Source organism: Arachis stenosperma, chromosome 7, assembly GCF_014773155.1.
Source record: "Arachis stenosperma cultivar V10309 chromosome 7, arast.V10309.gnm1.PFL2, whole genome shotgun sequence".
Lineage (NCBI taxonomy): Eukaryota > Viridiplantae > Streptophyta > Magnoliopsida > Fabales > Fabaceae > Arachis > Arachis stenosperma.
In genome coordinates, this window is record NC_080383.1 from 60,769,805 (window position 1) to 60,783,449 (window position 13,645).

At 29.7% G+C, this 13,645-nt stretch overlaps 1 protein-coding gene across 1 annotated transcript; it reads right to left on the reverse strand.

The window, feature by feature from the left end:
* Nucleotides 1–1,879: 1,879 nt before the first annotated feature.
* On the reverse strand, nucleotides 1,880–5,529 carry LOC130939835 (uncharacterized). The gene is made up of 5 exons (XM_057867901.1): nucleotides 5,509–5,529; nucleotides 5,062–5,394; nucleotides 3,744–3,845; nucleotides 3,478–3,598; nucleotides 1,880–1,956 (listed from the first exon to the last, which is right to left on the reverse strand). The coding sequence occupies exons 1-5, from the start codon at nucleotides 5,527–5,529 to the stop codon at nucleotides 1,880–1,882; spliced, it is 654 nt and encodes a 217-aa protein (XP_057723884.1).
* Nucleotides 5,530–13,645: the final 8,116 nt, after the last annotated feature.

Here is a 13,645-nt window from a genome sequence, read left to right on the forward strand (position 1 = left end):
TATATTACTTGCTTTATATAGGTTTGTATGGGTAAATTTTTAATAAAATATTTTTTTGAGTTATTTTATAAAAAGATTTATAAAAAAATAAAAATAATTTTATATTTAGATATTTTATACAAAAATATCTTTTTATTTATCAATTATCTTTTTATATAAAAATATTTTTTTTGTTTATTTATTATGTAAAAATTATATTTTAAAAAAATCTTTTAAAAAAATATAAGTCATAATTTTTAAAAAAAATATTTTTTTAATACTTTTATTTTTATTACTATAAATTTATCAAATACGTAAAAAAAATATTTTTCATTAAAAAAATCTTTTTTTATTAATTTAATGACATCCAAACAATCCCATCATAAAATAGAAAGATATATATAATTTGCTTATTTCAAAAAAATAAAGACTTAGCTTAGGGTTATACATAATGGAGTTCCTGAGGAGATGAGAAATAATTTTAGGTTACAAGAAACTGTGTTGTTGAGAAAGAGAAACAGAGAAGCAAAGAATAGTGTATTGATTTTTGTGAACTAATCTACTATATACGTACACTTGCATATCATCAGCCACTACTTAAGTCTTAATATCCATAACTACCTAAATCAGACTATAACTATCTCTAGATATCAGAATGCTAAGTTACAACTTGTTGTAACAAATTCTCACTATACTTTCTGCAAGACCTCGAAAATAAACACACAATCTAGACACAGATTAAACCATGCTCCTTAGTTCTCTTTAAAAATTGAAGGATACATTTTATAGTTTTCCAGTGCATAAACTGTCACACTTTGCTAATTATAAAGGATAAATTAGGCCTTGTTATCATCAAATACTGCAGTGTGCCAACAACATATATAACGATACAATTTTGGGTCTTCAAATTTTTAAAGAAGAAATCATAGGACTGAGGATTGAATTTGATTTGAACTGGATGGATCACTGAATGATGATGATGTCGTCTACATAAGATAAGATAAAAATAATAGAGTTCATAGATGAAGTCATATCGTGTGAGTTTTTGTTATTGAAGACAGGCTCAAAGATGAGTTTTATTTTTTAGATATTGTTAGGAAAAGTTAGGATTTTAAGAGATTAAAGCTCACGATAGTAAAGTTAATTTTAAAAATTTAATGTCTTTTAATAGAGTTAAAAAAATTTTACTTTTATTGAATTTTTTATCAAACACAATTCATGTTTTAAGGATATAATATTAATTTAATTTTTTTCACAGTGAATTTAATTAACATTTATAAGATGAGAAATAATATTTACACTATAAAAATAATCACTTTTAGCGACCATTTATTTTTTAGCGGTAATAAAAATAGCCGCTAATATATTTACCGACAATTTGACATTAGCCGTTTTATGCTTCGTCGTTAAAAGATTTTAGTGGCAATTATAACATTTGTTGATAAAGACTGTTTTAATGACCGCAAAAAATATATAACTTTTAGCGGCCATTTTCTTGGCAATTTATATGGCCACTAAAGTAATTCTAAAATTGCAAAATTATTCACTTTTAGTTGTCATTACTATTGTCGCTAAAAAAATTCTAAAATTATAAAATTATTCACTTTTAGCCGCCATTACTATTGCCGCTAAGATCTTAAAGACTTTTTTTAATTATACTCACTTTATTAGAACTAACAACCTATATTTTTTTTCTATAATAATAATAATGATGATAATTTGTCTTTAGATTTTGACCGAAAAAATTTGAAATAAGCTTTCTATTAAAATGCTCCTTTTGACAAACTAAAATATTAAAAGCAGTATTTGTCAATACATAATAGAGATTTTTTGTCATTTCATTGACTTTGAATACGTTTTGCAAAAAAAAAAAAAAAAAGCCAAAATATACTCAATTCTTTTAGGCCAATACTGCAGCAAGGCAACCAACTATGAGTCCTATAGCAGTTACAATAATACCAATTCCTATAACACCATCTGCATATATAACAGATTGAAATATAAGTTCAGTTAATGTTCCAATGCTTATTTTAAAATTCATAAAACTATAAACACCATCCAAATATAAATTAAATTTGAAAAACAAGAATCATACAATGTCAAAAGAAATAGGCAGAGGGTGCACACTCAAAAGCAATGGTTGAGTTATATCTGGGTGAAGTAAACTAATAGTTAGATATACCACTTGACTTTTTATCCATTTCCTTATACCAAATGCCACAAAATTCATAAATTCTAATGTCTATTAAACAACAAAATGAATAGATATGCACCAACATGTTAGCCAGTTAATGAAGGAAACAATTGGTTCACTTAGAAGTTTTGGAAAAATGAAAAAAAAAAGAGGTGTTTGAGATTCAATTTATTACTTTACAAAGTGTTTAATTATTTTGCTTATATTTTGAATCAAGTCATAAATCGTTGTTTCAATAATCTAAAGGGAATAAGAACAAAAATCATTGATCTCTTTTTTATGTGTTGCCAAAATACTGAAACAGTATATCTGAAACATAATTTTTCATTTACCGCGTTCATATTTCAAAAACTTCACTAGCTACACTCCATTTAAATCTTGCTATTTATCAAATTGCAATTCAAATCCTATACAATTCCATTCACTTTTACAATATCTAAGTTTATAACATCGAACACCATAAAAGTTGGCCACCATTCCTCTCATGCTCATTGTTGCAAGTCACAATTTACAATTTCACATGCTCACATTCACTATCAGCACATTACCCAGAACCATGTTTGCAATTTCAATAAAACCACCTAAAAACGAACAAATGACAACTGTCCCTATACCGTAATTTATACCCTCAATAGATACCACTTCAAATTCAATTCAAACACCACTTTCCTGTATAGGCATGTTCAGAATTTATACATATACACGTAGCAAAAGAATTTTATGGATGGAGAAATTTTGTATAATGATTCATAAACAAACATTAAAGGAAAGCAAACAAAAAAAGAAAAGTGATCTTAATGAGCAGTTGGTATAATATTATATACGGTATTAGTTAATTAGTGCTGGATCTAAACAATAATAGATAAAGATATAATCCTTCAAGAAAATAACTATTAGCATCGAACCTGATTTTAAGTGCTGGATGGTGCTAACTCATGACCACTATTAGCATCAGAAACCTAATAAATGCAATGATGTCAAATAAAAAAAACAATTCACAAGAAAAAATTTCAAATTTCAAAAATTACCTGCATAAAAGAATTCTCATTGAAATCTTGAGTCATAGATGAACCTGTTGAAACAAACTTACACAAAACTTGTCTCGTAAAAGATAATTCAGCAAATATTTTATTTTGATTTTCTTTCATCAACTTTATTTCTTCTTCATGTTTCTCCTTTGGCACCTTTATTTTTTGTTGTAATTTTTGAGCAATCTCATTAGCTAAAGCATCTGAAGCAAATTTACCATAAGATGATTTATTACCCCACAATAAAAAAAAGTGTTGGACCAAGTCCTAAATTACGTACGTAACCACTTCTATCACTTTTCAATACTTGAGAGTAAACATCTCCTTCCCAAGCAACACCATTAATAGATTCTTCATTAGATAGCTCACCATTGTTCAACTTCTCTTCAATTAGTTCCTATATAGAAAAACTAAATGTTACAATTGAGTGAAGCTAAAAAGGAGGATACATGTATGTTCCTATTTTAGAACTAAATGCATGATTTAATTCCTTTATACTTTTCAATCACAACAAGAAGAAGATACAAATTCATAAATTTTACCGCTGCTTTTGCAGACTTCTTATCCAATGGTCTACCATCCTTACGCCTTTTATGAATTTTGAGAAAAATCTCTACTCGTGAAGGTTCGATTTCATCCTTGGCCTAACAAAATGACAAAGTCAAAAGAGAAGTGTAAATGTACAAATGTTCAAAAAAGAAAAATTTTCAGTGTTCACATATTATATATACTGTGTTGCGTTGCTAATGGTTCCAGAAAAAAAATAATGCATTATTTTATAAAATATCTGAAATAAAAATTACGCATAAGTATCAGTTCATCCTTCCGTGTGAGGCATTTTTTGCTTTGCCCTAATAATCCTATTTATTTGGGTACGTTTCTATCATAACACATTATGGATTAGTAAAATACATTGTTACACACATATGCCATTATTTCTCTATTTTTCTATTTTCTATATCTATACAGTTTTAGTAAAATAGTAAGTTCTATTTCTCCATGCATGTTCATAGAATCTACTTTGGACTGAGTAATATGCTGTAGTTATGGCAGAATTAGAATTAAAAAATAAAGAAATGCTAATAAAACAAATGAAGACAACCCTTATCAGATTCATTAATAATATTTATCTTATATTTATATGTTAGTTAAGGCTTTCAAAGTACCTTTGCTTTATCAGAGAACCAATATGAGACAAGACCAATCCATTGATCTCTTGGGATTCGTTCCGGTCATTTCTTCAATAAAACATCTTTGGTTTTGTACTGTCCCAAATATATACCCTTTAAGTCACATTTATAATCTTTTTATTTCTTTTCAATTGATCTTTTACAAATTCATCACCACGTATTGGGATAGAAAACTTCTTCTACAAAATGTTCAAGCAATTTCTTAATGAATCAAATTAAATTAAATTAGAATCTATTAAAAATAATAAATTATTACCTTCACAATTTTCAGCAACTTATTTTTCTCCTCTTTATCATAACATCTCCAGTCATTTATGTTTAAAGGCATTATTGAAGGAGTTCTAGCTAGAATACCAAGAAAACTAACAAATTTTCTGTCTTCTTTTCTTATAGCTTGGTTGCGGTTATTAAATTGCACATCAATTGTCTTTTCATGAGGCATGTTCCAAAAATTTTTTCAATAATGTAGGTCCTCTAACCCTCTTTGCCTCTGGATGACCTAAAAAAATACAATTATTCAGTGAAAAGGAATATAAAAATATAATATCATATTTAAAGCAATAATAATATCACCTAATTCTTCATCTTGCTCAGAATTTATACTATTAAAAATATTGGGAGATTGAGACAAATCCTCATCATTCAATAGTTGCTCCATAAAAGGCAGTACTTCATCAGCATAATTTTCCTCTTCAACAAATTTGACACGACTCTTTTTAGAAACTCTTAAATCTGTACTTGAGACGGCACTCTCAAGATCATTATCCTCAATAAGTTTGTGTCTTTTGCTTGCTATTGAAGCACTGATTTCTTGCAATCTCTTTCTCTTCTTTTTTCTACTGGTGAAGCCCTCTTCTTTCGAATTTCTTGTAGCTTCCCCATTAATTTCATGCCTTCTCTTTCTCTTCTTATGTTTTTCCTTTTTATTTGACTCGAAATTATTTTCCAAACTGTTTCCTTTAATATATGATTTTTTATAGTTCTTCTTTGATGCAACCATATCCTACAAAGTCAATAAAAATTAAAGTATAAAACCTTTACATTTAACAAAACAAAACAAAAAATAGATTACGAAAAAGTAAAAAATTATTAACAAACAGAACTGAAGGATTCTAACCTGAGTTTTCAAAGCTTCCATGTAATAGCAGGACAAAGGTAAAGTGAATCAAATTATATTATACTAGCTTTATCAGAAAAACCAGATTCTTACTAACATGAATGTCATTTCATGATGGAGAAAAGAAAAAGGTAAAATAACATATAAATTTTCTAGGTCAACATTAAGACATAAAAGATCCTTTAAACTCAAAGGTCAAAATTCAAAACATCAAAGTAAGAGCTATATATCAAAGTAAGGGCTGCATCTGCTTCTCCATGCATGCTCCAACACCTCCCCCAAACGAGCATGTGTAGAAAAATGCAAGTCACCTGATACACCTCTCTAAATAAAAAATATATATAATTAATAAATAAAAATAAGAAAAATGCAGAAAATGAGAATGCAAAATATAAGAGTTCTCAAAATATTACCTAACTTACTCAGAATTGTCATCAGTTTGATTTGGTGAATGTCCATGATCAATTATTATATCATTAACCCCACTTCTAATCCAATCATTATTCTCATTCTCAAAGTGACGAATTTCCTCTAACAAAGTTAAGTCATCGTTATCATTTTGCCTTAATTGCTAAAACTGCATGATTTTCTTTTCTCCCATATTATATATGTTTCGAGGACTAATTAGCCTATGGATAAACCATTCATGATTATGAGGATCTTTCACAAATATCACTTGTTGAGCTTGGTTTTCAAATACAAAAGGTTCATCACTCTCTTGATCACTGATATGTATTAAGCGTGAAAAGTTCACTAGTGTAAAACCCAATTCATCTTTCTTAACTACTCTACCTTGGGTTATGTCAATCCAGTCACATTTAAACAAGACAACTTTAAATTCTTCAAAGTAATTTAACTCCATAATATCAGTCAATCTTCCATAATAATTGATATTTCCCGACTTGGGAGCATTGTCACTTGCACTTGCATAGCTAATCACCTTTGAGACAACTATGACACCAGAATTTTGTGTTGCCTTGGACTCTTCATGCTTCTTTATTTGAAATCGATACCTGATGCACCACTATTTCGTGGTACATCTTGTGCTTAATTGAGTAGATTTTATCCACTAATCTCACACTTATTCATTGAATTCGCATGTTTTACATTTTCCTTCCCGATTTTGTGTTATGATTGAAAACATGCTTCTTTGACCTTTAATTCACTATTTTTAATCCTCTCTTATTACTATTCGATGCTGTGATATGTGTGTTAAGTGTTTTTAGGTTTTAATACCCATTGTTCAAATCAAAACCTTTGAATCGTCTTGCAATGTAATTTGGACCTCGTGAAAGGGTTCTTATATCACTTTGCGTGCCAAATGTGATATCCAACTTGTTAATATAATCAGAAAATAATATAGAAGCTATAAACTTTTGAGAAAGTAACCTGATATTAACCAAAAAATAATAATTAAATCCTTCACTTACTTCATCCTTGAACCATTCATGAAATGAATTAAAATGCAAGCGATCAAGTTGATGTGGAAAAAGGCGACGCTTGCAATGTGTTCTCTTGATCTCACTAATATGTTTACTGTACATGTGACCCATACATATGTCACTAATAATGTTATATATGGTAAACAATAAAGAGAGCTAGATGATCACTTACTTTCTATAATCTTTAACCATTTTAGAAGCACAATTGAAGAGCACATATCGATGGGTTTGCAACCATGTTTTATCATCCATTAGAAATGCTTCTTCTTTGTCAAATGGCTTCCCAATAGAAGGAAAAATGCATCCTTCTTGATCAGCCTCATGCTCAATCTCTATTTTATTTTTTGTTGACCAATAAGATCTTGAATCCCCACCTTCTATATATAGTGAGCAAAATGACAAACACTCATTTAAAATATATCCCTCTGCTATAGAACTTTCTGGATATGCTTGATTTCAAACATATGATTTTAAAGTACATAAATACCTATAACATAAGTTAATATTATTCTACTATATATGAAAATGGACTGAACCTACAATTTAAATCTAATATATATAATTATCCGCACCTTTCTATTGGATACATCTAGCGATATTGGACCGGACTTGCAATTTTAACTTCAATTGCTAAATGAATAACCAAATGAAACATAATTGTAAAAAATGATGGGAGGAAGAGCTTTTCCGTGTCACACAATATTAAGGCAATCTTCTCCTCAAGTAGTGTTAATTTTTTCATTTCAAGATTTTTACTGCATATCCCTCGAAAGAATGTGCACAATTCGATCAAAACAAAGCTCATCTTTTTATCTACTATTCCTCGTAAAGTAAGTGGAAGAAGTTCTTGCATTATAACATGGCAATCATGAGATTTTAGTCCTAATATTTTCTGTTTTCGAATGCAACAAGAGACATTAGATGCATAGCCATGTGGAAGCTTAACATTTTTTAGTACTTCATAAAACAACTTCTTTTCAGCAGAAGACATTGAGAAATAAGAAGGAGGGAGAAATGTCTCACCCCACTAGCATTTTTACCAAGCTTACCAAGGAAAAAATTTATGCCTCTAGTTTGATTCAAAACTGATGACCCTGATATTGGACCAGGCACAACTCTTGATTCTTTAGTCCCATCAAAAGACTTTGCATCATTTCGATATTTATGATTAAACTTCAAGAAGCGTTGATGACCCATGTAGCAATACTTTTGACTTTTTGTGAGCCTTATAAAATTAGTGTTTATATTGCAAGAAGGGCAAGCAAATTCACCATAAGTGCACCAACTAGATAAGTTACCATATGCTGGAAAAGCATGTATTGTCCACATGAGTGTTGCTTTCATATTAAATGTCTTCTTATCAAAGGCATCATAGGTTTTCACCCCCATCATCCCATAATTTCTTTAACTCTTCTTCCAAAGGTTGCAAGAAAACATTAATATTATTTCCAGGCGTTGTTGGTCTGGAAATGAGTAACGACAAAATAAAAAACTCTTGCTTCATAGACAGCCATGGTGGAAGGTTATATGGCATTAAAATCACTAGCCATGTGCTATGTTTACTTTGCATTTTACTATATGGATTAAATCTATCAGCAGCTAATCCTAAACGAACATTGCGAGGATCTTTAGAAAATTTTTCATGAGAATTGTCAAAAGTTTTCCATGCTTCAGAATCTGCAGGATATCGCAAAGTCCCATATTTATTGCATTCGTCATGATGCCATCTCATCAATTTAGAAGTTCTTGAAGACATAAATAGTCTATGCAACCTTGGCTTAAGGAAAAAATACCTTAGAACCTTAGCAGGAATTTTTTCCTTATTGTTTTTCCACCTAGAAGCTCCACAAACTGAGCATTCGTTGATGTTCTTATTAGCCAATTCATTCCTAAAAAACATACAATCGTTGGGATAAGCATGGATCATTTCATACTTCAAGCGCAATCCCTTAACCATATTTTTAGTATTATAATAAGAACTAGGTAACTTCTCACCATCGGGTAATACTTCCTTTAATAATCCTAGCAACGTATTAAAAGACTCGTTGCTCCATTTGAATAATTGCTTTAGATGGTAAAGTTGCAATAGAAAAGAAAGCTTGCTGAATTTCTTGAATTCAGGATATAATTCTTCATCTGCATCTTTTAGTAACTCGTCAAACATTTTCACTTTTGGATGAGATTCATTTCCTGACGCATGTTTGGCTCCAAAGTTTGGCTCCTCATCCCCACTTTCTGAAGGGTCATTATCTATGCTCTGGGTAAAGTCATTATAAACACCTCTATGATTCCTACCATATTATCACCCCTAAAAGTTTCTTCTATACAATTAGTTTCTCCAATAGGAGTAGGTGATTTTAATAATTTCTATGACAAAATCAAGTGTCATATGATGGCATAATATCATTATCCACAAGGTGATCATAAGCTATTGTCCGATCCACTAAATAGTGTAACACACATTTCTTACAAGGAGAAGCAATTGATTCTCCATTACTTTGATGAAAGGCATGACCTAAAAACTTTTTTAATCCCTCTAGATACTCTTCACTAATTCTATCACATTGCATCCATATTCTATTTCTAGAATTGTCCATGATCCTTCTATAGATATTTTATATCCTAATTAAAACGAATAAATTAAAAACATATAAGTATCAAACATCAAAGACTAGGAAATAAGGTAAACAATCTCTAACATAAGTAAATAAAAAAGTTAGCTAATTATCACTGACTTCGAAATTGGCAAAAATATGAATTGTGACTACTCAACTTTGGCATAAGCTATAGGTACAATTTCTGGTTTTTCTTTTTAATTAAGCTGGGGATTTTTTCTCATTTTTTTTCTTTTACTCTTCAATCTTCAAATAATTAAATCAAACAAGTTAAGACATGATTAAATAAAAATTTGCTTGGTGAATTTTTTATACTTAAGTAAATAAAAAATAAAGCCATTGACACAGTATATACTACCTCTCTCATAAGTCACTATTGGATTAATTTGATGAAAATAATAAAATAAGAATTAATTAATATTTTATTAATTAATAAATAAAGCCATCAATACAGTATATACTTTTTTTTCAATGTTTACCTCATGTATGTGTGGCATTTATATCTAATGTCAACTTTGTGAGCTAAGAATTAATTAATATTTCATTATAAAATATTAGAATAAAAAGGTATATTTTTTCTGTGAGGTAAAAGAGACACGAGTGTATGGTTTAGGTGAACAATAAAAATAATAAAAATAGTGATAGTTAATAGTGTACAACTTGGGATCAACAATATTTGCAAAAATTTGGAGGGAAATTAATTCATACTATTTCATGTGGCAGCCATATGGAATCAAAATTTGGTTAAATGATCACTAAACAACGTGACATGAACCTCACACAAGAAGAAAGCCTTATTTTCCGCTAAATCTATCTTTCAGAAACAGAAAATAAACATTATAAAACCAAATTTAAGTTCACAAGTAAAATGGAAATGGAACAAATTCTGCTTTAACATTCACTACTACATTTCACACCTTTAGTAACATTTATCTTTTAACATTTATTAAAATATTAGTAATTATAATAAAATTAAATATTAAGTAACATTTTTAATAAAATGTTAGTAAATGAGTTTAATTTTTATAAAAAGTTTACAAAAACTGTTATCTATTCCTAATTTCATAAATAAAAAATTTTTACTGCTCTGAAATCGAATCCACGCTCACTCTCAATGCTCTAAATTTCTCAATCTCGCTTGCCTCCTCAATCTCTCAGTTCTCTGAATCTCTTGATCTTGTTTTGCCTCCTCAATTTTTGGTTTTGCCTCCTCTCGATCACTCACTCTGCCTCGTCAATCTCATGCATGATTCAATTGCAGACTCAATCTCATTCTAGTAAGGTAAGATTTGAAATCATAAGTGATTCTCTTCAAATTCCTAGGGTTTGATTTTCATAATTGTAGCTGATTCTTCAAATTTCTTCAAATTGGAAGAGTCTGAGTTTAGTAAAAATGAACTAATTTACTCTTCAAATATGTAGAAGTTTTAATCCAATTAGCTCCGTGAGAGTTGAATAGCTAATTGATCTTAATAAATTTGTTGACTCGTGATCTAGCAGGTCAAATCAAAGGAGATGTTTAATTTGAGGAGGTAGGAACCTTAAAATTGATTGCGATAGGGCGAGGAAATATTTCGATTCGAAGGATCGACAATTCAACGATGTTGGCAATCTAATACCGGATGATGAAGTTCATAAAATATGGAGATGGCGTTATGAATTGAAGGTTAATAACCCAATGTTTTTGAGATTCTTTTCATGAGTTTTCTTTTTATCTAATTTTTTTTGCTCAAGCATGCAGAACAAAAATAAAAGCCAAAAGTTCAAAATAAAGTAAGTTTGAACTACTAATTCACAAGCTCATGTTATTTCCTTGCATGAAGTTGCTGTTGTAAATTAATAAGTTGAATTGTTGAGTCTTCTGTATCTAAAAATTAACTTATTTTGCAGAGGCTTAGAGAAAAAGCAGCAAGTAAAAACGAAGATGAATTTTACTTTAAGATGATCAAGACAAAATCGTTGATGGAGTTCATAAACTAGAGTGTTAACTTTTTGTGCTTTTTTATTTGTCTATTGTTGGTTCAGTGATTGTAACTAATTGTAATTAATTATTTCAGGAGAGCTTCCTTACAGAGAAGGACAATCAATTGGCGTGATTCCAGATGGCATTGACAAGAATGGAAAGCCTCACAAGATCGGATTGTATTCTATTGCTAGCAGTGCTCTTAGTGATCTTGGAGACTCATCAAAAATTGTGAGTCCTATTTTGGAGACCTATACATAATTTGGGTTATACCCTTTCGTTCCGTTCATACTTTAATTGCTCTGCAATATGATATATCTGATATGATGCTTTCATTCACTCACCCAGGTTTCTCTATGTGTGAAACGTCTTGTGTATACAAATGAAAATGGAGAACTTGTCAAGGGAGTCTACTCAAATTTCCTTGAATTTCTTTTTGAATGGGTAAAAATTTAATGCTTCTGATAAGTACATCTTTCTTTCAATGTATTGGTTTGCAGAAAAAACTAATAAGTCAAACCTTCTGCCGTTATAACAGAATCACCATTCTCATATGGCAAAATGTGACCATATTATAGTAATTTTTAAATACACCCATTTTCTTTAGTTGAATTTCAAGGCCTTATTTTTAATCTTTAACATGAAGTTGGAGAACTGTCTTGTACTCTTGTCTGGGAGAGGTTGATTCTTTTTAACTGCCAATTTGAAGAATTATTTATTAAATAACTTTTTTCTTCCTTAGTTGGTACTTTGGTAGACTCTTCCTTTTTTCATTATAATTTCACCATAAATTGGAGATCTTTCTTGTTGCATTAAAGTGTCATGTTTTTATAACAGCTAAGTCTTAGTTCTAAAAGGTGAGGATGATACATATATCCAACAATACATCTAACAATGTCTTATTGTCTTATTAAACAAGATAGAATTCGGTAACAAGCTCTTTTAAACTAAGAAGATTGATATATTAAAAAAGTGGGCATTAAGGTCTTCAAGGTAGTAGGAATTACATATAATAAAAATTACAAATTCAATGACTGACTTTTGTTTTATCATTTTACTAATCTCTTGATTTTGAAATATCTTTTTCCTTCAATTAGATATGAAGTCTATGTAGAATAAGCTTCACACCCATTCTAATATAATAGTAGAGAAGTATGTGTTAGTTCCGTCGACGACAGATACATAGAATATTCCTTTAAAGTTTAAACTAAAAATACAGCAAGGATATTCAAAATTTCAACTGCACATCAAAACCATACTTTGTATTCTTAGTTTCTTACTACTCTCGAGGAACAGCTAATAATAAGTCAAGCAATATAAATGAAAAATGCACTCCAATAGTCCAAGGTCTAAGAGGCATGCATTTTGAAAAGACTTTGTCCTTTCATTCTTTGCATTTGGCTTAACCTTTTTTGGTTTAGAAAATGATTATGTGCCAAGTAATTACAGTTATTAAGTTGAGATATCTAGTCTTTCCAGTTACTAATGGAATTTGATAGGTAAAAAGTTCAAACACGGAATTTGATAGGTAAAAATTTAATGCTTCTGCTTCTGTTTGAATTATTGTTTATTCATTGAAAGTGCTACTCTTTGATGTTGTAAATGCTGGAATGCTGTTTTAATTTTCTCATAGTTGAATTTTTGTAATTAATTTTAATTGATTAATTGATTGATTTATTTATTACTTTTACTTGGTGAAACGAAGATGTGTTCGAGCGGCTCATAGCGCTGAGAGGCAGTGCCATGCCCTTACAGTATTCATGGTCTTGTAAAAGGTAATTAATTAAACTAAAAAAGAAAACCACTTTGTCTTGGCTTCTTCTGTTGCAAAACAAACATAAATATGGGAAAATGATATATAGTAATTGAGCATTGCATTTTGTTTATTAGGAACTATAAGAGTGGTTATGTATGGTGTGACTTGGCACTTAATGACATAATACACCCCGCTGAAGGAGCAGAATATATACTCAAAGGATCTAAATTTGTTTAAGCTTCTTTTGGTTACTCCCCTAGTTCCCTCCCCTGTATAATTTCATATTATCTTCTTTATTATTGTTATTATTATTAAAAAATCATTACTATATCAGCTAATTTCAACCAATATTATAGTGAGT